The 24855-nt window shown below is 39.7% G+C and overlaps 1 protein-coding gene across 6 annotated transcripts in view; it reads left to right on the top strand.

Annotated features, from left to right (window-relative positions):
• Window positions 1-5527: 5527 nt before the first annotated feature.
• Window positions 5528-24855, top strand: part of EIF2B3 (eukaryotic translation initiation factor 2B subunit gamma) — a 124391-nt gene continuing 105063 nt past the window's right edge. The window contains exons 1-4 of one of the 6 annotated variants that reach the window (XM_032430361.1): window positions 5553-5596; window positions 6069-6294; window positions 7731-7890; window positions 11527-11672. In XM_032430361.1, the coding sequence (XP_032286252.1) occupies window positions 7743-7890; window positions 11527-11672 (294 nt within the window). In that variant the 5' untranslated portion in view covers window positions 5553-5596; window positions 6069-6294; window positions 7731-7742. The other 5 variants (XM_032430385.1, XM_032430353.1, XM_032430376.1 and 2 more) reach the window with 5 other exon arrangements.

Consider the following 24855-nt stretch of genomic DNA (forward strand, 5'->3'; position numbering starts at 1 on the left):
CATGTCGGGTGTTGCTATACCTTGGTTTTCCCAGTCTGTACTTTGCCATTTAATTTCATGTATGTTCTTTCCTAATGTACAAAATTTTAGATTTTTTATGAATTCAAAATCCTTATGGAAGAAACCATATATTGGATATATACCATGAGAAGACAACATATTATACGTGTTAAGAGCACATTCTGTAGAGTTAGCTTACCCATATTCATATCCTGTTTTTTCCACATACTCGCTGTTGACCATGGCCAAGCTTCCTCAGCTTCCTTTTCTGAAGCACCTACCCTTTTACTGTTGATGAAATGCTATCTTTTTACATACTTATCATAATTTTCTGCTAAATTTTTATATGTAAGAAATCCTCAAAAAGGGGCACCCGGGTGTCTCAGTCAGTTAAGTCTGCTTTCGGCTCAGGTCATGATCCCAGGAGCCCTGCATCGGGCTCTCTGCTGGGGGGGGAGGGGGTGGGGAGGGCGGGAATCTGCTTCTCCCTCTGCCCCTCCCCTCCACTTGTGCTCTCTCTCACTCTCTCTCTCTAAAATAAATAAATAAAATCTTTTTTAAAAAAAAGAAATCCCCCAAAAAATTAAAAAAAAGAAATCTTCATTTTTCACAGTACTGCCAGAATGTAAAAATGACACTGCAAGTTGAGACCAAGCAGAAATCTTAATAGTCAATGGGAGAAATTACCATTGTTCTGTGACCTTTAAAATTTTTTTGTCAAAGCATCAAAAACTTTCTGTCAGTTATAAATGCACAGGGAAATGAAAACATGGTAAGACTAATATTTATTTAGTACATTGTAATCTCAAGCATTCAGAGAAAGTGAAAATTAAATTGTTTTCTTTGCAAAAAAACTTATCGGAAATAGTTTGAACAATGCTTCCCTCTTTTTTCTCTTTTTCCTTTTTTTAAGATTGTATGTATGTATTAGGTATTTATTTATTTAGAACTCAAGCAGGGGGAGGGGGAGGGGAAGAGGGAGCAAGAATCTCAAGCAGACTCCATGCTCAGTGCAGAGCCAGAGGCGGGGCTGGACCTAGGACTCGATGGGGGTCTTGATCCCTCGACTCTGAGATGATGACCTCAGCCGAAATCAAGCATTGGACACTTAACCAACTGAGCCAGCCAGGCATCCGCCTCTTTTTTCTTACAATATGGAATAAGTATCTTCACTATGCCTTGATGAATTGTCATACTCCTTTTTACTTCCAACATTCTATTCTTTGTAGGTACAATCTCATGAAATATCTCTAATGATTCCGTGAATGCAAAGTGTTTTTTTGCTGGCATCATGTTCCACTGGGACATCTTCATCCCTTTTGTCACAGCCACTTTCCTCCTTTTGTAGATGAAGTAGCCTTCACTAAATTCCTCTGGCTGCAGATCTGTACTCTCTCATGATGGCAGTGTTAACATTCCCATAATCAGCTATTTCTTCTATAACTCCATTTATGTTCAATTTGAATTTCACTTTCAGCCTTCTCACTTTTCTTTGCTGCACTTTCATTTTGTTGGCCAATTCTGTTATCTTTTTTTTTAATATCATATGGGCTTATCATTGGGAGACAAGGAAGCAACACAACTACATTCTTGCTGTGTGTGTATGAACCGAATACACAGTGCACAGGGTGCTAATTACCAACATACTGAAAGAAGTGACATGATTGTTTCACTGCTCATTCAAAAAAAGTTGATTCTGACAATGTTTTTTTACAGTATTCTCATTGCTTTTATGGAGGAAAGAATTTTTGGAAAGACTTTCTCCACCATTTTTACTGATTTCACCTGTTCATTTTGTATTTGCTTATAAATGTACTGGGGGGAATCGGAGGGGGAGACGAACCATGAGAGACTATGGACTCTAAGAAACAAACTGAGGGTTCTAGGGGGTGGGGTGGGGGGATGAGTTAGCCTGGTGATGGGTATTAAAGAGGGCACGTATTGAATGGAGCACTGGGTGTTATACGCAAACAATGAATCATGGAACACTATATCAAAAACTAATGATGTAATGTATGGTGATTAACATACATAATAAAATTAAATTAAAAAAAAAGTTATAGAGATTTAAATGAGACACAAGTCCCAAATTTCAATAACCTCCATAAAACTCTAAGACTTTATAGCTGCCAATGTGTTCTTCTCCCTGTCCCTCCTCCCTGCCTAACTTTTTCTTATTCCCAAAGTACTTATCACCTTTAATATGCTGTACAGTTTACTCATTTATTTTTTTATAGAGTTTATTTGACAGAGAGAGAGAGAGAGATCACAAGCAGGGGGAGGGCAGAGAAGGAGGGAGAAGCAGGCCCAGCTGAGCAGGGAGCCCAACATGGGGCTCAATCCCAGGACCCTGGGATCACGACCTGAGCTGAAGGCAGACGCTCAATGGACTGAGCCAGCCAGGCACCCCTACTCATTTATTATTTAAATTTATTTATAACATATGCTGCCTCTGCCTGTTAGGATGTGGGTTGGATTCTTTTTTTGTTCACTAATATACCTTAAGGGCCTAAAACTGCCCATGGCACATAGTAGTCACTCAGTAGATAGCTGTTCAATAAATAAACTGTGGCTCATCAACCATACTTTCCAATTTAAAAATGAGGAAAATCAGCTATTTGAAAATTTTTGTTTTCAGTAAAGGAGGAAAAAAAAATACCAAATTGACTAAGTCACGTATTTTCTTAATTGACCCATCAGTTTGTATGTTTGTTTGTTTGAAGTAGGCTCCACCATGGAGCCCAACACGGGGCTTGAACTCATGACCCTGAGATCAAAACCTGAGCTAAGATCAAGAGTCGGACACTTAACGGACTGAGTCACCCAGATGCCCCCCTGACCCATCAGTTTAAAGCATAAATGTCCAGATTCAGACCTTTAAAACCACCAACAATGAAAATTTTGTGTGCTTGAAAGGAAATAGTGAAGTCCCAATTAATGAAGTTATTTTCCAAGCTCTTTATAGAAACACTATAGCATCATTTGCTCTCTAACTTATCATGAATCTATTAGGCAACTGGTGGGCTTATGTACAAAAATAAAACACAAATATTTTAGGACCTGCAACTGGTTGCCAAAGTAGAGTTTCTCTTTTCATTTTTATCTTTCACTCAGTACTCTAAAAATAATAATTTCCTGCCCCACTGACAAGTCCACAGCCAAATGGAGTAGATGAATATTATGATGTGGCCAGCAAATTCCCAAAGAGAGAGCTCTTGCAGACCGTGGGAAGAGTATTTCTGAGCCAAGGCCCAACTTTTGAAAGGTTTCTTTTGTCTCCCACAGTTCAAAGAGAACTTTAGAGCTTGACCTTCTTAAACTAGTCCCCACCACATATAAAAACATACATATAAATATCCCTTGGGGAAAAAATGTGAACAGGAAACAAATATTATAGGGAACAGCCTGTATTCAGTATGCCTTTATTAAGTACTTCCCATGTAATTCATAAATAAATAATAAGCATGAGGCTAGGCATAAGAGATAATATAGATTGACTTAATGAGAAGGAATGTTCTGGAAAAGAGATGTTGTCAGTGACCTGGGCCCTCAGCTCAGTTTTTCCACCACCAAATGGGAGGTCAAGGGAAAATGTATGAGAAAATTTAATTTATTCAATATTATTTACTTAGCATGTCCCAGGTCCTGTGCTAGGACCTGGGGAGAGAGGAGCAAATAACATATAGCCTTTGTCCTCCAAGGGCTCCCAGTGTGACAGAGAAAACATGAAAAAGGGGATGAAAATCCTTTGTGATGAGTTCCATAATGTAAATACTAGAAGCAGTGAGAGCCAGAAAGAAGGAATCCATGAGGCAACAGTTCTTCAAGTATGCTCTGTGGACCTCTGGGAGTCTTCAAGACCCTTTCAAGGTATCTGTCAGGTGAAAACTATTTTCATAATAATACTAAAATATTATCTGCCTTTCATTGTATTGATATTTGCACTAATGGTGCAAAAGCCATGGTGGCTAAACTGCTGGTGGGGCGTCTGCTTGGTATTCTCTCTCTCCCTCTCCCTCCATCCCTCCCCCTGCTTGCACTCTCTCTCTAAAATAAATAAATAAATCTTTAAAAAAAAAAAAGAATGTCTTTGATGGAGCAATAACATAATTTTATTAAATCTTGGTCCTTGAGGGTGCATATATTAGGCACTCAATAAATATTGTTGAATGAAGTCAAACTCCTTTATTTTTATTGCAAAAATTAAACTCCCTTAATTTGGAAGGAGCTAAAGCAACTCAAGGTGTAAGAGAGGGACAGAAAAAGAGGAAGCTTCTAAAAGATTAGGTAATTATAGGATTGTGTGGGAAAGAGAGAATGGCTATTGTTCCTGTTATCTACTGTAGCTTATAAACCACCCCAAAACTAACTGCTTAAAACAACAATTATTTTATTATTATCTCTCACAATTGTTGTAGTTGTCTAGATGTAGGCATTTGGGGTCTCTCATGCAGTTGCAGCCTCTTAGGTGGACTCCCTAATTCCAAGGAATCTATTAACGCAGCAACCAGAGTGATCCTTTAAAAACCTGTCATATCCGGGCACCTGGGTGGCTCAGTCGGTTAAGCGTCTGCCTTCAGCTCAGGTCCTGATCCCAGAGTCCTGGGATGGAGCCCCGCACGGGCTCCTTGCTCAGCTGGGAGCCTGCTTCTCCCTCTCCCTCTGCCTGCCGCTCCCCCTGCTTGTGCTCTCTCTCTGTCAAATAAACAAATAAAATATTTAACAATAATAATAATAATAAATAAATAAAAACCTGTCATATCATGTCCCTCCTCTGCTTAATGCAAGGTCCTCACAATGGCCTACAACCCATGTGATCTGAATTCTCCACCCAATCTCCCGTTGCCTCTTTGACCTTTATCATCATTCACTTTCCACCTGGCTCACTTCCCTTTAGCTATATTGGCCTTTCTACTGTTCTTTGAACATGCAGGCTCTTCAGGGCCTTTGCACTCGCTAGCTAGTCTACTTATAAGGCTCTTACCCAAGATATCCATCTGACTCACTCTCTTCAAGCCATTCAGTGTCACTGTCTCAATGAGGTCTTCGCTGACACCCCTCCTCCCACAGTTTTGATGGTTAAAGGTGATTGTTTTCCATACCATCAGAGTCTGGTTCAGAAAGCCGATGTGAGTCTCCACCTTAGACATCGCAGACTTAGAAAGCCTTGGCAATCCCTGACCTGCAGGGCATTTAGACATTTGTCCACTGGCTAGCCCAAAACTGCGGCTCCCAGTGAGCTCTTTTCACAGAGTTGTAGTCGGGGCCAGGCCGTAGAATGAGAACTTCTCGAAGCAAGAGACCGTGACTTGTTCCAGTGCGGATTCCAGGGGCCCAGCATTAGGAAGGACACTCAATAGGCGTTGATGATTTGTGAATGAGCCGAAAGGGAACGGACCACATCGCCTCCTCTCCTCCTGGAAGCACGCGCGCTTTGGGTGCACAATCTATCGCTCCGCGCTCGTCCCTTCTCCGCGGGCCTGCCCTGCGCGTCCCATCGATCTGCTCGGCCATCGCGCGCCTGCGCCTTTGGGCTGTCAGTCGGAGGCGGCGTGGGGAGCGCTGGGAGCTGCTGTGGCGCGCGGGGAGTTGAGAGGTAAAGCTGCGGCTTTTGCGCTGCCAGGCCCCTTACGAGCTGGCTGCTGAGAGTGAGCACCGCGGTGAGGGCCACGGGGCACCGCTTCAGGCTCCTTGATCCCGGCCGAGGAAGGCCTGATGGGGTGGGCGGGGATGCAGAGCCCCAGGGTCTCCAGCTCGAGTGCCTGCCCGACCCGGCCCGGCAGCTAAGTGGCCGAAGTAGAAGGGAGCTTGGGGAGAATCTGAGCCAGCCACCTTGTGCAACAGATGGAGAGGAGTTTCAGGGAGGGGAGCATCTGCTTGAAGTCACAGCGAGTGAGAACCAGATCCAGGACCAGACACTTAGCACAGTGCCTGAACTCTTTCCACTTCAGCCCTTCATTTATTTATTCTGCCTATTTTTAGTTGTTTGGGGGCAAGGCAATCAAATAGGAATACAATAAGATCCAGATGGGAGACCAATTATGACAGTGTTTTACCCATTTACAAAGGGAGAAGGCAATAACTGCTATGATGGAAGCATGTCTGAGAAGCCATGAACACCCTCTTCTAAAGATTGGGAGGCTAACGAGACTCGTTGCTGTGATTCCCATCACCCAGTGGCATTGAGGCATTTGACAGTCCGCTTCAGGGGTTCGTGAGCTTAAGTACCAGGCTCCCTTCTAGGAACTGAGGACGCTTCGAGTTTTAAATGTCAGGCCTCTGGTCACCTCACCTGTAAGTGGTAGAACCAGAACTCAAACTCAGGTCTTTTGAATCCGAAAGCGCCAGTGCTCTTTTCATAATAACATCAGATGTGATAGGAATTATATAATGCCAGCCAAATTGAAGTTAAATTCCAATCTGAGGCAAGCTGGAATTGAAATTATGGTATTTTTTTTTTTTAAGATTTTATTTATTTATGAGCGAGAGTAACAGCAGGAGAGGGAAAAGCAGGCTCCCCGCTGAGCAGGGAGCCCGGTGTGGGACTCAATCCCAGGACCCTGGGATCATAACCTGAGCCGAAGGCAGACGCTTAACGGACTGAGCCACCCAGGCGCCCAGAAATTACCGTATCTTTAAGTTGTAGATGTTGTGCAGGAGCCTTCACTTTGTGCCTTGGGTGTACTGGGTTTAAGTGCTGCAATTTAAATATTGAGGGGGGGCGCCTGGGTGGCTCAGTCGTTAAGCATCTGCCTTCTGCTCAGGTCATGATCCCAGGGTCCTGGGATGAAGCCCGCATCGGGCTCCCTGCTCCGCGGGAAGCCTGCCTCTCCTTCCCCCACGCCCCCTGCTTGTGTTTCCTCTCTCGCTGTGTCTCTCTCTGTCAAATAAATAAATAAATAAATAAAATCTTAAAAAAATATATTGATGAGGGGCCCAGGACTTATCATAATTGTGGGTAAAAGTGCACAACATTATTTGCCAATTTGGTGTCAAATATTTTTTTCTGAATAGTACATTTCACACTTGTATTTAAAAAGTTATATCATTTGTTGTAAATCAAGAAGTACTTTTATTTGGGGTGCCTGGGTGGCTCAGTCGTTGGGTGCCTGCCTTTGGCTCAGGTCATGATCCCAGAGTCCTGGGATCAAGCCCCACACTGGGCTCCCTGCTCGGTGGGAAGCCTGCTTCTCCCTCTCCCACTCCCCCGCTGTGTTCCCTCTCTCGCTGTGTCTCTCTCTGTCAAATAAATAAAATCTTTAAAAAAAAAAAAAAGGGCACCTGGGTGGCTCAGCTGTTAAGCGTCTGCCTTCGGCTCAGGTCATGATCCCAGCGTCCTGGGATTGAGTTCCCCATCTGGCTCCCTGCTCGACGGGAAGCCTGCTTCTCCCTCTCCCACTCTCCCTGCTTGTATTCCCTCTCTTGCTGTCTCTCGCTCTGTTAACAAAGAAATAAAATCTTTAAAAAAAAAAAAAGTACTTTTATTTTATTTTATTTTATTTTTTAAAGTACTTTTATTTTAAATCAGTAAGGATTTATGACCTTTTACTATGCACCTTTTCTGTGGTAGTTGCTGTAAAGAGATTCTTTTGAAGGTCAAACTTTGTTTAGTACCTTGAGTTTAGAAAAAGGAATTAATCTGATTTGTTTCTACCACTGGGCTCTGCAAATCTAGGTTGAGATACAAGCCTACATTTGTGTTTATAGCAATTGTTTTTTTTCTATGACAGCAGTTTGTGAAAATGGAATTTCAAGCAGTAGTGATGGCAGTTGGAGGGGGATCTCGGATGACAGACCTGACTTCCAGCATTCCCAAACCTCTGCTTCCAGTTGGGAACAAACCTTTAATTTGGTACCCATTGAACCTGCTTGAGCGTGTTGGATTTGAAGGTGAGCTATGACAATTAAATATACTCATAAAACTTCGGGGATGTTTGATCCCAATGATTTTTCAGCTTTATGAGGGTGAGAAAGGATGAATGAGAGAAGACCAGGATTCAGCATTGACTGAATACTGGCCTCTGTAAATTAAGAACATAGGAGTATTCTATTGCTGTGTAAAAAGGTTGAGAAGACAGCACTGTTACTATGTTAGAGCTGCTGTCTGCAATGATCCAAGTTGAACCCTGTAAGGATATCAGAAAGTGCACAGTGGGAATCCAAGTTAGTATCTCATAGTCAGTAGTTACTGTGAATCTATATGTACCCAGTAATATTAATATATTAAAGGGCACAGTATTGGGAAGATAACTCAGGCCCTGATTTCTAGGACCTTATAATCTAGATACAAATATAAATAGAGGGGACATCACTACAGATCCTACAGACATTAAAAAGATAACAAGTAAATATAATGAACAACTTTATGGTAATAAATTTGACAACTTAGATGCACATTTTAGAAATATTGCTTTGGAAACTGTATAAAGAATGGATTCGAGGGAGTCAAGACTACAAGCAGGTAGATGAATTGGGAAATTGATACAGAAGTCCACACCAGCAATGAAGAGGACCTGAACTAAAGAAGTAGCACTAAGAATGGAGAAGAGGGAACTTTTCAGAAAGTTGATGATTAGTGGCGAGGGAGAGTGGAAAAAGAGAGAAGAGTTCCCTCTACTTTTTGCTTGGGTGGCTAGGTAACTAGATGTAGTACGAATAACTAAGAAAGGTATTATGAGTCAAGGAACAGGTTTGAATGAATATAATGAGTTCAGCTTTGGCCACAATGAGTTTGAGGTGTCCTATAGTTAGATACAGCAAATCTCAGTACCAGATGGAAGTGGTGTCAGATCCTGGGGCACAGTCTCATGTTCCAGTGTTCATTGTACTATGAGAATTGCCTTCCTGAGACAGACCCATGAACATTTCTGTGCAGTGGTCTACAGGACATTGATGTTAAGAGATGTTAGAAAAGATTTTTTTTTATTATTTATTTTATTTTTAAGATTTTATTTTATTTTTAAAGATTTTATTTATTTATTTGAGAGAGGGAGAGAGCACAAGCAGAGGGAGCAGCAGAGGGAGAGGGAGAAGCAGGCTTCCCGCTGAGCAGAGAGCCTGAAGCAGGGCCGGATCCCAGGACCGTGGGATCATGACCCGAGCCCAAGGCAGCCGCTTAACCAACTGAGCCACCCAGGTGCCCCTAAGATTTTGTTTGTATTTATTTATTTATTTATTTATAAAATATTTTATTTATCTATTTGACAGAGACACAGCGAGAGAGGGAACACAAGCAGGGGGAGTGGGAGGGAGAGAAGCAGGCCTCCCGCGGAGCTGGGAGCCCGATGTGGGGCTCAACCCCAGGACCCTGGGATCATGACCCGAGCCGAAGGCAGGCGCTTAATGACTGAGCCACCCAGGCGCCCCTAAGATTTTATTTTTAAGTAATCTCTACACCCAACGTGGAGCTTAAACTCACAACCCTGAGATCAAGAGTCACATGCTCTACCAAATGAGCCAGTCAGGTGTCCCGAAAGATTTTCTTTTTAATACACTTTATTTTATTTTATTCTTAAAGATTTTATTTATTTATGTGCCGGAGAGAGCACAAGCAGGCAGAGGGAGAAGCAAGCTCCCCGCTGAGCAAGGAGCGCAAGGCGGGACTCGGTTCCAGGACCCTAGGATCATGACCCAAGCCGAAGGCAGACGCCCAACCAACTGAGCCACCCAGGCGTCCCTTTAATACATTTTAAAATATCATACTATCCTTTAATAACTCCTTGTGGATTTGTCATCAGTAACTTTTTTTCCTTTTACTTTTGGTATATCTTCAGTTATGGTTGGAGGTTGCCTTTTATGGTATATTTAATACCCACTATGTAGGAAATTTCTTCTCACTAAGGCTCACTCAGAAATTGACGAGTGCCTCCTAAACACAGGATTCTGGAGTTTAATAGCAAAGTCTGTATTCACTTTCTTCATATTGTTCATGAGTTTAGAGAAGTTAATGTAGCTCTGCTTAGCATTTTTCTTTCTCTCCACACATATGTCTTAGTCCAATTATTAGACTGTCCCATATTTGCAGTTACTCTCTGCACTCTATCCACTCTACCTAAAATGTTCTCTCCAAAAAAATAAAATAATAAAATAAAATGTCCTCAGTCTTCCATGCCACTAATTATAGCATAAAACAGGCCTTGGTTGGTACTGAGATAGAAAAACAAAGTGTGATGGAACCATAAAGGACAGGGTGATTGATACTGTCTGGAATTTCAAAGAGAAGATAACATTTGAGAGCGTACTATACTTCATTCATCTCTGTAACATCAGCATTTACAGAGTGTGTACTAAAGAACTTTTTGGTGGTCTTGAATTTATCTTGACTTATCTCAAAGGCCATCCCTTCCAGGAAGCCTTCCTTAGTCATTTCTCCGTAATTTCTCCATGTTAAGTTTCTTAAGAATAGGAACCATGTTGCGTTCATTTCTGACTTCTCAGTGCCTATTTTTCCTTTACATATTAAGTGTATTTGTATTTATTGGTTGAGTGAGTTGTTCACTAAAAGCAAAGCAGGGAATGGAAGAAAGATGAGAGAAGGAAGGAAGGGAAGTTAAATGATTTGGAAAAGAAAGAAAGAGGAAGAAAGAAGAGAAGGAAAGAAAATAGAAAAGTATGATTACAGTGAAAGGGAGAGATAATTGTTACCTGAAACACTATCATGGAACAAGTGGAAATCGAGATGCTAAAATCTGATCTTCAGACATCAGCAACACATATTATGTTGTAGTGAATTACATTACCCTACCAAAGATCCATAACAAAGATGCCCAGTTTTCTGTCATTGGTTACCAGCTATATAGATAAAATGAAGACATCTGTTATGTGGAAATTGCCTTTTAGTAGCGTTCATTGTGATCCTCAATGAAGTACTCATGGCTATCTGGTGGGAAGTGGTGATGGCTCTTCCTCTGTAGTGAATGAAGATTTAAAATGTGATGCCATTTGGGCGCCTGAGTGGCTCAGTTGGTTAAGCGACTGCCTTCGGCTCAGGTCATGATCCTGGAGTCCCAGGATCGAGTCCCGCATCGGGCTCCCTGCTTGGCAGGGAGTCTGCTTCTCCCTCTGACCCTCCTCCCTCTCATGCTCTCTGTCTCTCATTCTCTCTCTCTCAAATAAATAAATAAAATCTTTAAAAAAAATAAAAATAAATAAAAAATAAATAAAATGTGATGCCATTTGTATCTGCTTTGATGAATGCTCTTCTGAGTTCTTTACTTCAAGAAGTGGCATGTAATAACGTGTGGGCTCTAATCATCAGACTTGAGTTTTATCTTGAGTCCATTGCTTACTAGTTGTGTGACCCTGAACAAAGTCACTTAATATCTTTTAGTCCAGGTTCCCTCATTTGTAAAATGAGATTGTTGTAAGAATTGAGAGAATGCCTGTAAATACATTGAAAAGGCTCAGTAATATTAGCTGTTATTATTAAATATAGAAACAGACCAAATCTAATTGAAATGGTGAAACCACTGTCTAAAGGAATGAGAGTTTTTGTGTTTTTCCTTCCTTTTCCCTTTTGTGCTGTAGAAGTCATTGTCATTACAACCAGGGATGTCCAAAAGGCTCTATCTGCAGAATTCAAGATGAAAATGAAGCTAGATATTGTGTGTATTCCTGATGAAGCTGACAAGGGGACTGCAGATTCTCTGCGCCAAATATATCCAAAACTTAAGGTGAGACACTATTTCTTCATTTTTATTATTTATTGAAGATAAATATCACCTTTTGTTTTCCCACTGCATTACAGTTTATAATGCTTTTTTGAAAATATATTCTTGCATCACATATTTTGTTGCCCATGTACTCTTCAACCGCTTTTAATTTATTTAGTTAGTTTTTAGGTTTATGTATTTATTTACGTGATTTCTACACCTAACACGGGGCTCAAATTCATGACCCCAAGATCAAGAATCACATGCTCCTCTGACTGAGCCAGCCAAGTGCCCCATTTTGATTATTAATGAAGATTTAGACATTTAGTTATCACAGTCACTGGTTTCCAATATTTTTGAGTAATTGTGCATCTTTATAAAAAAGATACACTTTTTTTAAAAAAGATTTTTTATTTATTCATTTGAGAGAGAGAGAGAGCATGAGCGAGAGCACAAGCAGGGAGATGGGTCAGAGGGAGAGGGAGAAGCAGACTCCCCACTGAGCAGGGAGCCCAACACGGGGCTCGATCCCAGGACCCCGGGATCATGACCTGAGCCAAAGGAAAACACTTAACCAACTGAGCCACCCAGGTGCCCCAAGAAAGATATACTTCAAATGTGCTTTTAAAGTTTCCGTTTAAATGAAGTTCATGAACAAGCAAAATTTATGTATGTATGTATGTATTTATTTATAGAGAGCATGCATGTTCAGGGGTGCAGGGGGTGGGGGTGGAGGGAGGACAGAGGGAGAGGGAGAGAGAGAATCCCCAGGCAGACTCCATGCTCAGTGCAGGGCCGGACTCAGGGCTCAATCCCACAACCCTGAGATCATGACCTGAGCCGAAATCAAGAACTGGATGCTTAACCGACTGAGCCACCCAGGTGCCCCCATGAACAAGCAAAAGTTAATCTACAGTGATAAAAATCAGAGCAGCAGTTGACTCTGCAGATGACAGATTGACTGGAAAGAAGTACAAAGGAATTTTCAAAAATTCCAGACCCTCACCCCTACAACATGGTAACATTTGACCTTTTGATCTACTTTGATTAGATACTAACAAGGGCATATGAATATGAGGGCACAGTCTCCCTACTGGCCTGTGGCCTATGAACTGAGAAATATCCACTGTATGCTGTTTTTAAATTGATGTCCTTTGGAAAAATTCAGTCTGTATGATAATGTTGCCATCTTGTTTGAATTGGGGAGCAGACTCTCCTGGTATTTCTGGTGACTGCAAACAGATCTATTAATATTTTCAACCTGCCTATGCACTAAAGAACAAAAAATGAATGCAGAAATGTATATGGCCTTTCCCTCCATCGCACCTTTATTGGGGAATAATTTACACACAGTAAAATACAAAGATATTAAGGATATAGTTCAATGAGTTTTGACAGATACATACACCCTGAATACCACTATCCAAATCAAGAACATTCCTATTACCTCTGAAAGTTCCTTTGTACTTCTTTTTAGTAAGTCCCTCCCCCTCCCCCTTCTTCATTCTCCCCTCCAACCTCCCAGCACCCCCACACCCCAGAGTCAATTCATATGTTAACTTTGCTTGTTCATGAACTAGATATAATGGAATCATACAATTTTATTCTGGTTTCTTTGGTTCAGCATAATATTTTTCAGACTCATTCATATCATTGCAGATATAACTAGGTTTTTTTTTTTATTCCATTAAATAAATACACCAGTATTTACTCATTTCCCTGTTGATGGTCATTTGGGTTATTTCTAATTTTTAGATATCATGAATAAAGCTGTTATGAACATTGTTCTGCAAGTCTTTTTGTGAAAATATTCTAGGTTGTAGGGTTTACTGTATTAGAAACTGCTGTATAGTTTTCCAAGTGGTTATACCATTTTATACTTCCATCAACAATGTATAAGGGTTGCATTTGCTTCACATCTTCATCAACACTTGGTATTGTCAATCTTTTACATTTTAACCGTTCTAGTGGATATATATGTAGTAGTATCTCGTGGCTTTAATTTGCATTTCTCTGATAATAGTGATGATAACCACCTTTCCATGTGGTTATTGGCCATTGTTTATCTTTATGGCGTGTTCAAAGCATTTGCCTTTTTTTTTTTTTTTTTTTTTTAAGATTTTTTTTTATTTGACAGAGAGAGCACAACCAGAAGGAGAGAGAGGGAGAAGCAGGCTCCCTGCTGAGCAGGGAGCCCGATGTAGGACTTGATCCCAGGACCCTGGGATCATGACCTGGGCCAAAGGCAGCCGCTTAACCGACTGAGCCACCCAGGCGTCCCAGCATTTGCCTATTTTTAAATTGAATTGTTTACCTTTTTATTATTGATTATAGAAATTCCTTATGCATTCTAGATGCAAGTCTTTTGTCAGATGTGTTGTGAATATCTTCTGCTAGTCTGTGGCTTGCCTTTTTACTTTCTTAATGGTGTCTTTTCATGACCAGAAGTTTTCGATGTTGATGAAATTCAATATTGCTTTTTTTCTCTTATGGTTAATATACTTTTTGTGTCCTAAGAAATCTTTGCCTATCCCAAGCTTGTGAAGATTTTTTTTAAGATTTATTTGAGAGAGAGAAAGGGAGCATGTGAGTGGGGGAAGGGACAGGGAGAGGGAGAGAATCCCAGGCAGACTTCCCACTGAGCGTGGAGCCCCACACGGGGCTCAATCTCACAACCCTGAGATCATGACCTGAGCCAAAACCAAGAGTTGGACACTCAACTGAGCCATCCAGGTGCCCCAGTGAAGATACTCTTTTATGTTTACTTCTAAAAGCTTTAGCTTTTATGTTTAGATGTCTGCCCCATCTTGATTTAATTTTGTATGTGGTATGAGGTAGGGATAAAATTTACTTTTTTTCTATATGGATATTTGTTCCAGCACCGTTTGTTAAAAATACTTTACTTTCCCCATTGAATTGCACTGGTGCCTTCATTGAAAATCACCTGATCATATATGTGTGGTCTGTTTCTGTTTTCTGTATTTTGTTTCATTGGTCTATTTGTCTTTACTTCAATACCACATTGAATAATGTCTTGATTATTTTAGCTTTATAGTAGGAATTGAACTGAATCTATAGATTAGTTTGGGGAGAATTGCTATCTTAATATTGATTCTTCCAGTCTTGAACATCTGTTTATTTAGGTTTCTTTTAGTTTCTCTCAATAGCGTTTTATGATTTTCAGTGTAGAAGTTTTGAACATCTCTTGGTAAATTATTCCTAGGTAAATGTTTTTAGTGATGTTGTAACTGGTGCTTTTTACTCTGTTTTTCAATTGTTTGTTGCTTGTATATAGACATAAAATTGTTTTTTGAATATTGACCTTGTCAAATTGTAGATTCTTTAGGATTTTCTATACACATCATCATGTTGCTTATAAATAAAAACAGTATTACACCTTCATTTTTAATCTTTATGCTTTTTTTTTTTAATTGTCTCTTCTCCTGGCCAGGACTTCCAATGCAATGTATTATAGGCATTTCCATTCACTTTTGGCCTCTCTTTTTGTTTTCCTATGCTTCCATCCAAGTAGGTTTTCGTGTTTCTGACTGGAGAGGAGATTTCCAATACCATAATGTTGGGTGTGTTACTTTCTGGACTGCAGCTGCTTATTTCCTTAGGGAAGTATGGGGAATTTCACTGAGAAAATGAAATGAAATTCTGGTTTTTCATAGGAACGGATGCCAAGTTTACCAAGAAGCTTAGGGTGTTTAGTGTACTTCCCAGGGGCTGTTTTAGCTACAGTCTAAACGTTTAGGATGGAGGTGTATTCTCTTTGCTCCCTAGTGTCTAAATCTTAGAAATGTTATTTTTACCCTAACCTGGAACTGGAGATTCTAGAAGTCTCATGGGAGAGTTGGTAACTCTTAGGGGCTTGAGAAGTAGTAGTGACAACTATAAATAGAAGTGGGCATGTGGAAGCAAGTAAAGTAACTGCCAAAAGGACATTTTACTCCCAAGTTACTGCTGCCTCTTATGGTTTTGACCATTGAATCCTTAGTTTAGAACCTAAAGAGTCCTCATTAAGTCATTCTGCACAGTCTCATTTCTTTTCCTCCTTTACATACCACTTTGTTTTTACATCATTTACATCACAGCACCTTTTACATATAATCCTGTCTCTGTGCCTTCTTCTGGAGCTTTGACTTGGACTAGCAGGTCTCTGCTGTCTTTGCTCTCCCTACTTGGTTTCTCCTATACCAGTGGTTCCTGGTATCCTGGCTTCACATCAACTTGCATTCCAACCTGGAGCAGAGGCAACAAAGCTAACCCGTGGAGGAACTTAGTAGACTCCTAAATAGCTGTTAAGATCAAAGTAAAACCTGAGCTAAGCCAAAATTCAGAACCATCGGGTTGGGATCAACATAAACTTATAGGAATGGTAATGGAAATACATATAAACAGTTGAGGAAAGTGAAACAGCCTGAGAAGGCAGTTTGTTGGTGTTTGCTAAGAGATATCAAGTACCTCTTTGAAGTAGAAAGTTGTACCCCCAGGTTGTGCCATGGTCTAAAAGCAGTGCCCCTTTGAGCCAATTTATTTATCTTACCTTGTGCCCTCAAAGCAGCTTCCTAAACATTTGGGGACTATTTTGGTCTGTTTTAAATAAGATTTTAGGTAAGATTATTCCCTTTGAGATTTGGGGGTTTGTGAGCTTTTGGTTCTTTTATCTTTACCCACTTCCTCCAAGTTGAGTTCCCCAAATGTTACTATGAGGTTATCCCATGTGGCTTCTGCTTTTCTGGAGAAAGACCACAATAGTATATTAGCTTTATTTGGCTTTTTTGTTTAAAATATATTTCACCATTTTAATTTATAATCTTTTTCATTTACATTGTACTTGCTAAATATATTGCAGTTCTATTTATATGTGGAAACCTCCATCATGTGTGCTTATAGGATATTGAAGCTGGACATCATATTTGCTATGTGTTTTTTCAACTAACATACTAACATACATAACAACTAACATATTTCATTTGGTTTTATTCTTCTGGCACTGTTTTCTACTTCATTTTGCCTTATCTCATGCCACAATTTTTGCTGACTTACTGGCTTCTCACTTTTTATTTCAGCTGCCCACCCTCTTTCCCTGACTTTTCAAGAGAGATTATTGGCTCATTCATTCTCCCACGCCCTGGGTGAGTGAGCTACATTCTTATAACTGGTGTTGATAACATGAAAGTTCTTAGATTTTCCAATCTTCTCCACGATAATGTTTCATATTTGTTGATGAATGATTCAGTCTTATCTATGTCTGAACTCATTCATTTAGCAAATATGTATTGAGAGTATAATAATGATTATAATTGCTTAATTTATTAAATACCAACTATGGACCATAGTTTTTTTTTTTTAACTTTTTATCAGGGAAAACTTCAAACGTACAAAAATAGAACATTGCCCAAGTATCTGTCACCCAACTTCAATAGTTATCAACCCATGGCAAATCTTTTTTTTTTTTTTTTAAGGATTTTATTTATTTATTTGACAGAGAGAGACAGCTAGAGAGGGAACACAAGCAGGGAGAGTGGGAGAGGGAGAAGCAGGCTTCCCGCAGAGCGGGGAGCCCGATGTGGGGCTCGATCCCAGGACCCTGGGATCATGACCTGAGCCGAAGGCAGCCGCTTAACGACTGAGCCACCCAGGTGCCCCAACCCATGGCAAATCTTATTTCATCCAAATCCCCACCCATCTTGCTCCCTCTCATGTTCTTTTGAAATAAATCTCAGAAATCATATTATTTCATCTGTATTTCAGAATATATTACTAAGATGAGAGCTTTTTAAAAAATAAAAATAAAACTATAATGCCATTATAACACCTAAAAAAACAAATTAATAATTCTTTATTATCAAATGTCCAGTTATGAGTTTCCAGTTGCCTCATAAATATAATTTTAAAATGTTTTTTAGTGTGTTTATTTAAATCAGGAGGCAAATAAGGACTATACATTACAATTGATTGAAATGTCTCTTTTAATATATAGATTTTCCCTCTGTCTCTTCTTTTTCTTATAATTTATTTGTTGGAGAAATTGGGCCATTCATTTTCTTATACATTTTCCCTCCCACAGTCTGCATTTTGTTGATTGCGACCCTGTGGTGTTGTCTAATAGGTTTCCCTCTCTTTATATTGGCATACTCATAACTGGACATGACCTGAGCCGAAGGCAGACGCTTGACCAACTGAGCCACCAGCCGCCCCAGTAGATACTTTCTAATTTTGTTATGCAAATGGTATTTTTTTTAAGGCCCACACATTATATTTGATTGTGTCTTTTCAGTCTTTCACTCTAGAATAGCCTCCCTCCCACCGACTTTTTTTCCTTGTGCCATTGACTTATCAAAGAAAACAGATTATTTGTCCTGTAGAATCTCCCATATCTCTGGTGTGTCTCACTGCTCTCTGTTGAGGTCATTTAACTTCTCTTTCCCAGTATTTTCTTAAAAACTGTAATTTGGATCTAAATGTTTTAAGATTCAATTTCAACTTTTTTTTTTTTACAATATTTCATATGTGTACTTCATATTGCATTGTATCCAGATCTAAAATCAGATATTTTAAAAAGCCCTGATTTCTTATGTATAGTTTTTTACATGTCAGTCATACCTCAACAAAGGGGCTTAAAAAAAAAAAAAAGCCCTGGTTTCTTTTTATGGAGAATGATGTTTATAGGCTGCAATCTGGGCTCTAGGAGAAATAGAAGCTTTTAAATTTTAATGTAATTGATTTTTTTTTCAGTCTTTTCCTTAATGGTTTTTTATTTCTGTGCCTAGCTTTAGAAATTCTTATGTTTATGAGGTCTTGAAGATATTTTCTTTAAAGTTTTAGTTTTGCTTTCCATATTTTGGCTCTAATTCACTTAGAATCTCTTCATTTACTTCAGGCTTTTAAACTATATCTCAGTGAAGTTTTATAATTTTCTTCATAAAAATCTTATTTATCTTTTGTCAAATTTATTCCCAGATTGTGTTTTCACATTCTCTCTTTTTATTAGTATGTGTATTGTAGATGTACATAACGTATACAACTTAAAGAATCAAATAGTTCTACAAGACTGAATGAAAGACAAAGGTCTCCTGCACTATCCTTCCTCATTCATTTTTTTTTTTTCTAGAATGTTACCTCATTTACTCCTTTATTCAGCAAAAATACTCATAAATGATTTTTGCTCTTCAGAGGCACCTGCTCTCAGCTCTTTTCTTTTTCCTTCTGGTAATGTCCTCAGTATTTCTAAACAACATATTTATACTACTATTTTTTTATTTTTAGTTTTAAATAATCTGTTGAATTCTACTATGAGAGATAAGGATTTGGTTCACTTACCACCCCATCTGCCCTCCTCCATGTATAGATGCAACCTCCTCCCCCCTTTTTTTAAAGATTTTATTTAGGGGCGCCTGAGAGACACTGTCTCTCTCTGTCAAATAAATAAATAAAATCTTTAAAAAAAATAAAAAATAAAAGATTTTATTTGTCAGAGAAAGAGCACAAGCAGAGGGAGAAGCAGGCAGAGGGAGAAGCAGGCTCCCCGCTGAGCAAGGAGCCCGATGCAGGACTCAATCCCAGGACCCCAGGATCCCAGGATCATGACCTGAGCCAAAGGCAGACAGACACCCAACCAACTGAGCCACCCAGGCGTCCCCAACCTCCCCCTTTCTTAATCTTCCAAATATAGTTATGTCCTAATTTTTTATTAAATCAATCATTAGGGCTTATTTATAGCTTAGCCATATAATGTACTAGTATTATACTTCCTTTTTTAAAAATCAACTTTATTGAGTTATGATTTATATATGATAAAATACACCCAATTTAAATGTACAGTTTGGTAATTTTTAAAAATTAGGTTTATTGGGATGCCTGGGTGGCTCAATTGGTTAAGTGTCTACCTTCGGCTCAGGTCATGATCCCAGGGTCCTGGGATCAAGTCCCACATCGTGCTACCTGCTCAGCGGGTAGCCTGCTTTTCCCTCTGCCTCTTCCCCTCCCCCTGCTTGTGCTCTCTTTCTCTCTGACAAATAAAATCTTTAAAAAAAATAAAAAATTAGGTTTATTGAGGTATAAGTTACATGGAGTAAAATTTGCCCTTTTCAGTGTACTGAATTTTGACAAATGTATTGTGGTGATAAAACTATCACCTCAATCAAATAAAGAACAATTCTGTCCTCCCCTACAAGTTTCTACTTCCTTTTTGCACAATGTTTTGTGTTCTTAGAGGTATCAGTTGCCATACTTTCAAAGTTGCTTGGTTTTCCACGTTTCCATCACTAACTTATCCTCAGACTTTTTTTTTTCATACTCAGACTTTCTAAAAGGAACATAAATGGGGCGTCTGGGTGGCTCAGTCATTAAGCATCTACCTTTGGCTCAGGTCGTGATCCCAGGGTCCTGGGATCGAGCCCCACATCGGGCTCCCTGCTCCGCGGGGAGCCTGCTTCTCCCTCTCCCACTCCCCCTGCTTGTGTTCCCTCTCATGCTGTGTCTCTCTCTGTCAAATAAATAAAATCTTTAAAAAAATAAAAAATAAATAAAAAATAAAAGGAACATAAATGTATTAGTATATTTAAACAAATCAGGTCTGTCAAGTTTTTTCCCTTTGAGACAACCCTTCTAGGAGCTGTCCATTCTCTCTTCAAATCCCTACTGGTTGCTCTCTTGGCGGGCTGCAGAGCTGTCATCCTCGGACTTCTCTTCACCATCATTCTGGGAATTCACTTCTCTCTCCTGTGTTGGATACCCTGGTTCCTAGATCCCATGTTTTCCTCTTTGATTTACTCCCTCATTTTAAAGGAACCCAACCTTTATTGGCTTCTTAAAGAGAGAGCATGGAAGGTAAATATTTTGAAAACTTGCATGTTTGAAATGTTTTATTCCAGGGCACCTGGGTGGCTCAGTCGGTTTAGCATCTGATTCTTGATTTTGGCCCAGGTCACGATCTCAGGGTTGTGAGGTAGAGCCCATCATTGGGCTCTGCGCTGGGCATGGAGCCTGCTTAAGATTCTCTCTCTGCCCCTTCCTATGTCCCCCTAAAAAAAGTTTTATTCCATCCTTATTCTTGTTCCTTTTTTTTTAAAGATTTTATTTATTTATTTGAGAGAGAGCGCAAGAGATAGAGCAGGAGCGAGGGGCGGGGGGTGGGGGTAGAGAGGGGGAGAGGGAGAGAGACAAGCAGACTCCCCACTGAGCAGGGAGCCCGACAGAGGGCTGGATCCCGGGACCCTGGGATCATGACCTGAGCCGAAGGCAGACACTTAACCAACTGAGCCACTCAGGCACCCCTCTTGAATGATAACTTACCTTTATATAGAATTCTAGGTTAGAAATAATAATCCTTCAGAATTTTTTGTCCTAAGCCCAAATTGAGACAAACTTCCTTGATGATTCCTTGTGCTATAGGTAGATTTTTTTTTTCTCTAAAGTTTACACTTTCACTGAATTCCCATTTATGCAGGGTCTCAGTTCAAACTCCCTGCTTTATATCAGCATCAAGCTATATCTTTGGCCCAATGTAGCCCTTAAAAACCCCAGTTAAGGTAGCTAAGGTTTCTATTCAGTTTTCACTTCCTTCTTCAGTTCTAGCACTTGGTATTTTCCCTTTCTTTCTTATAAGTTTGAATACATTATTTGGAATAATTTTTTGTTAGGTCTTGTCCAAAATTTTTAGGGTTTGTAACAGAATTTTTGGATTTTTAATATACCAGTTTTCCAATGCCAGAAGCCTCCATGCTAAACACTTGATGTGCATTATTTCATTTAATTCAAGGTAGATACTGTCTTTATCCCCATCGTACAAATGAGAAAAGTAGGGCTCAAAGAGCTTGAGTAACTTGCCTAAAGTTCAGGTGGAACGAAAACTATGCATTGGGTACCATAGTCTCAGTAAATGCATTAAGTAATCAGGGATTAATAGAATAATGTCTGCTAGGTGTGGCCAAATGGCACATGTCTCAGTGGAAATTGAATTGTTATTTGAGAGTGCAGTGGTGGAGTGGGTTAGGGATACAGTAAAGAAGAGTTAGAAGAGTACTATGTGCCCTCTGGAAAAGAATCTGCAAGCACTGCTTGGATCTACTTATTGAAGAAGGACCACTTCATGAATGTCACTTTCTAATTGAGTTTTGTAGGAAGAGAGTAGGAATCTGTGATGGTGGGGCAATGTGTAGGGATAGACATTCCTAGTGTGAAGAGGATAGAATAGCTCCAAGAAAAGCATGAGAATGTTGGTAGATCCTATACTTTAACAGTTGAAGAATTACTACGAAGCTGAGATATAAGGGGATATTTTTAGTTTCTAATTGTGTAATCTGATGGCCTCACTCAGTATAAGCATATACCTTTAAAACTTTTACCCAGGTCTATATTTCTTTGAAATGTACTAAAAAAGAAAACATATCAATTAAATAACGTAATTGGTAGTCTTTTTTACTTTCTGGGTGGCAGCCTGAATTATATACATTTAAGGTTTAATTTGATCTTTTTTTTTTTTAGAAAGTTGAACAATTGAGAGGGAAGGAGAATAGAAGGGCAGATGAAAAAAATTGAGAAGCAACAGAGACCTGCTTTGCAATAACAGCTGATTATTCACACAAGATCTCAATCTGTCACCAGTTGAGCACTTCTGAGGATACTTAGATTTGCTAAAGCTTTATAAATGAGTACATTTTAAAAATTAATTTACTTCAGAACCTTAGTTTCTGTTCTTAGAGACTACCCTAAAGTAGGGAGTTAATTTATTAGCTGATTATGAGGGTGTAAATTTATTTTCTTTGGAGTTACCCGGAATGTTTGCTCTGAAGATCGCAAAGGAGGTATTACATATTTACTGTGGATTTCTGATCCCCACAACCACCTTGAAAGGTAGATTTCTACCTTGTGGATATCTAATCCCCATAGCCACCTTGAAAGGTAGATGGTATTCTATTTTACAGGTGAGAAAATCAATACTCAGTTTAAATAATAATCTCCCCCAAATCCCACACCTGGGTAGGTGCTGAGCCAGACTAGAACCCAGCCCTGGGTTTTGAGATATATTTGTGCGTCTCACATATACCTGCTTTTTTCACTCATATTGCATCCAAAAGACAAGCATCAGTTGTCCTTATAATCTACTCTTAACTCTAGACTCTTGGCTTCAGAATAGGTTTAGTTGGTCTGGAATTTTCAAGATTACTTTTTCCTTCTCTTTTTAAGTCTGTGGGATCCATGTGTGTAGAATTTTTGTGTACATTAGATAATTGTATGTAAATATAGAACTCTTTTAAAGTATGCAATTCAGTGGTTCTTAGTACATATAAAACTCTTAATTAAATGTTTTTGTGTAAAACGTGCTTAAAAATCAGCAACTCTCCGGGGCGCCTGGGTGGCTCAGTCGTTAAGCGTCTGCCTTCGGCTCAGGTCATGGACCCAGGGTCCTGGGATCGAGCCCCGTATCAGGCTCCCTGCTCAGCGGGAAGCTTGCTTCTCCCTCTCCCACTCCCCCTGCTTGTGTTCCCTCTCTCGCTGTGTCTCTCTCTGTCAAATAAATAAATAAAATCTTTAAAAAAAAAAAAAAAAAATCAGCAACTCTCCACCAGGATTCAAGGAACTATGTAGTATTCTTGTGTCACAAGTGTGCAGCTTTGTTTATTGATATCTTTCTCTAAGTAGAGGAAGATGCAGTGTTGTAGGAAGCCTTTTGACCCCGTCTAGAGCCATATGAGCAAGAATTCCGGCTCTTCTGGAGCAAAAAGAGCTCTTCTTTTTGGGCAGTAAGTAAGGATGTGTGTGATGAGCACATGAAGCAAAACTAGCTAACTCCTTGGACATTGAGCCTGACCCACATTAGATGCTTCTCTGATTGTCTGAGGTAGTCAGCCATTGGTGCCATTTTTGTGCTTCAGAAACAATGTGATTATTCCTTAGATAAGTGTTTTGAGGACAAGGTAGTGAGTTGTATTTAGGAGACCTCAGCCGACTAAATCTATAATAGAGTTCTATAGCCTGTGTTTAAAACACTTACCTTATATTGCAGGTCTCGTGACTTCTCTTAATTTAGAGATTGCAGAATTGACAGTTTTCTATTTAATCTAGACAGGCATCTTTCTTTAGCCTCAGGCAAGCCTCCTTTGCCCTCTGCCTCAGTTTCACAACCCAGAAAATAGGGATAATGATACCAACACACTAGTTAGAGGTTTAGTTATTTAAAATCTTTGATGTAGAAAAAGGACTATTGTTATATGTCTTATGAAACAGCTAACATGTTACAACAAAGAACAAACTATGCCCATGAAATCCCCATCCTGGGGACAGCTTATTAGAAAGATTAAGCATATGTGCTATTTTTAGATGTTCAAAAAGCTAAGTACAAGTTATTTTCAGTTGAGTGTTTGATGTCTTTATCGAATTACAAATCTCTGTCATTCTTTCCTGGAACCTTTCATTTTGCCCAAGGATTTGTTTTTGGCAGATTTCTATCTGCTTGAAAAGAATGAGTACACTTTGGTTAAGGGAAAATCTGAGAACGTGGTTCCAACTTGCCTAAAGACTTTTAAGTGGCAACTTTTCTTCTTATGATTGCTTTGGTGGGCTGTGGTTTCCCAGGAAGGCCTCAGGATATCCTCAATGATGCCTTTTTGGAGCCGGCTGGTGGAATAATGAAAAGTCCAGGAGTTATGGTGGAAACAAGTTAACAAGTTGAAGGAGGGAATTTTTTAACCTTTTTACCCCCCAGGAAATCTCAGTGGAGCTTTTCTCTTGACTTTAATAACCTAGTATATATATCCACAGCCTTATGGAATGAGGGGCTATAGAGTAGGATGGAAACGTGATAGCTAGGAATTATGATAGAACACCCAGGTTGTCATCACACTCTCTCTTTATCCTTGGGTGATAAGCAGCCATATGGCTTAGATTTTTGGAAGCTCTTGGAAGGGCCACCTGTCCTGCTCTGAATCATAAGGTAACAAAGACTACAGCCTGACTAGGGGAATGGACCTATACTATTTGTGGGAAGTCAGTAAGCATTCTGTCATCATGACCAGGGAGTTCATTTGAAGCAGCCTATAGCTACCCAACCTTTTTTCAGCTCTTAATTTAGACATCATCTGCTCCAATTAGCCTTTGTTGGCTTTCTAAGACTAGATTAGGTTTCATTTTTCTGTACTTGCACAGAGGATTAAAATTATCTGTTACGGGGCGCCTGGGTGGCTCAGTCATTAAG

The sequence above is a fragment of the Phoca vitulina genome, unplaced genomic scaffold (assembly GCF_004348235.1).
Source record: "Phoca vitulina isolate PV1807 unplaced genomic scaffold, GSC_HSeal_1.0 scaffold2, whole genome shotgun sequence".
Classification (NCBI taxonomy): domain Eukaryota; kingdom Metazoa; phylum Chordata; class Mammalia; order Carnivora; family Phocidae; genus Phoca; species Phoca vitulina.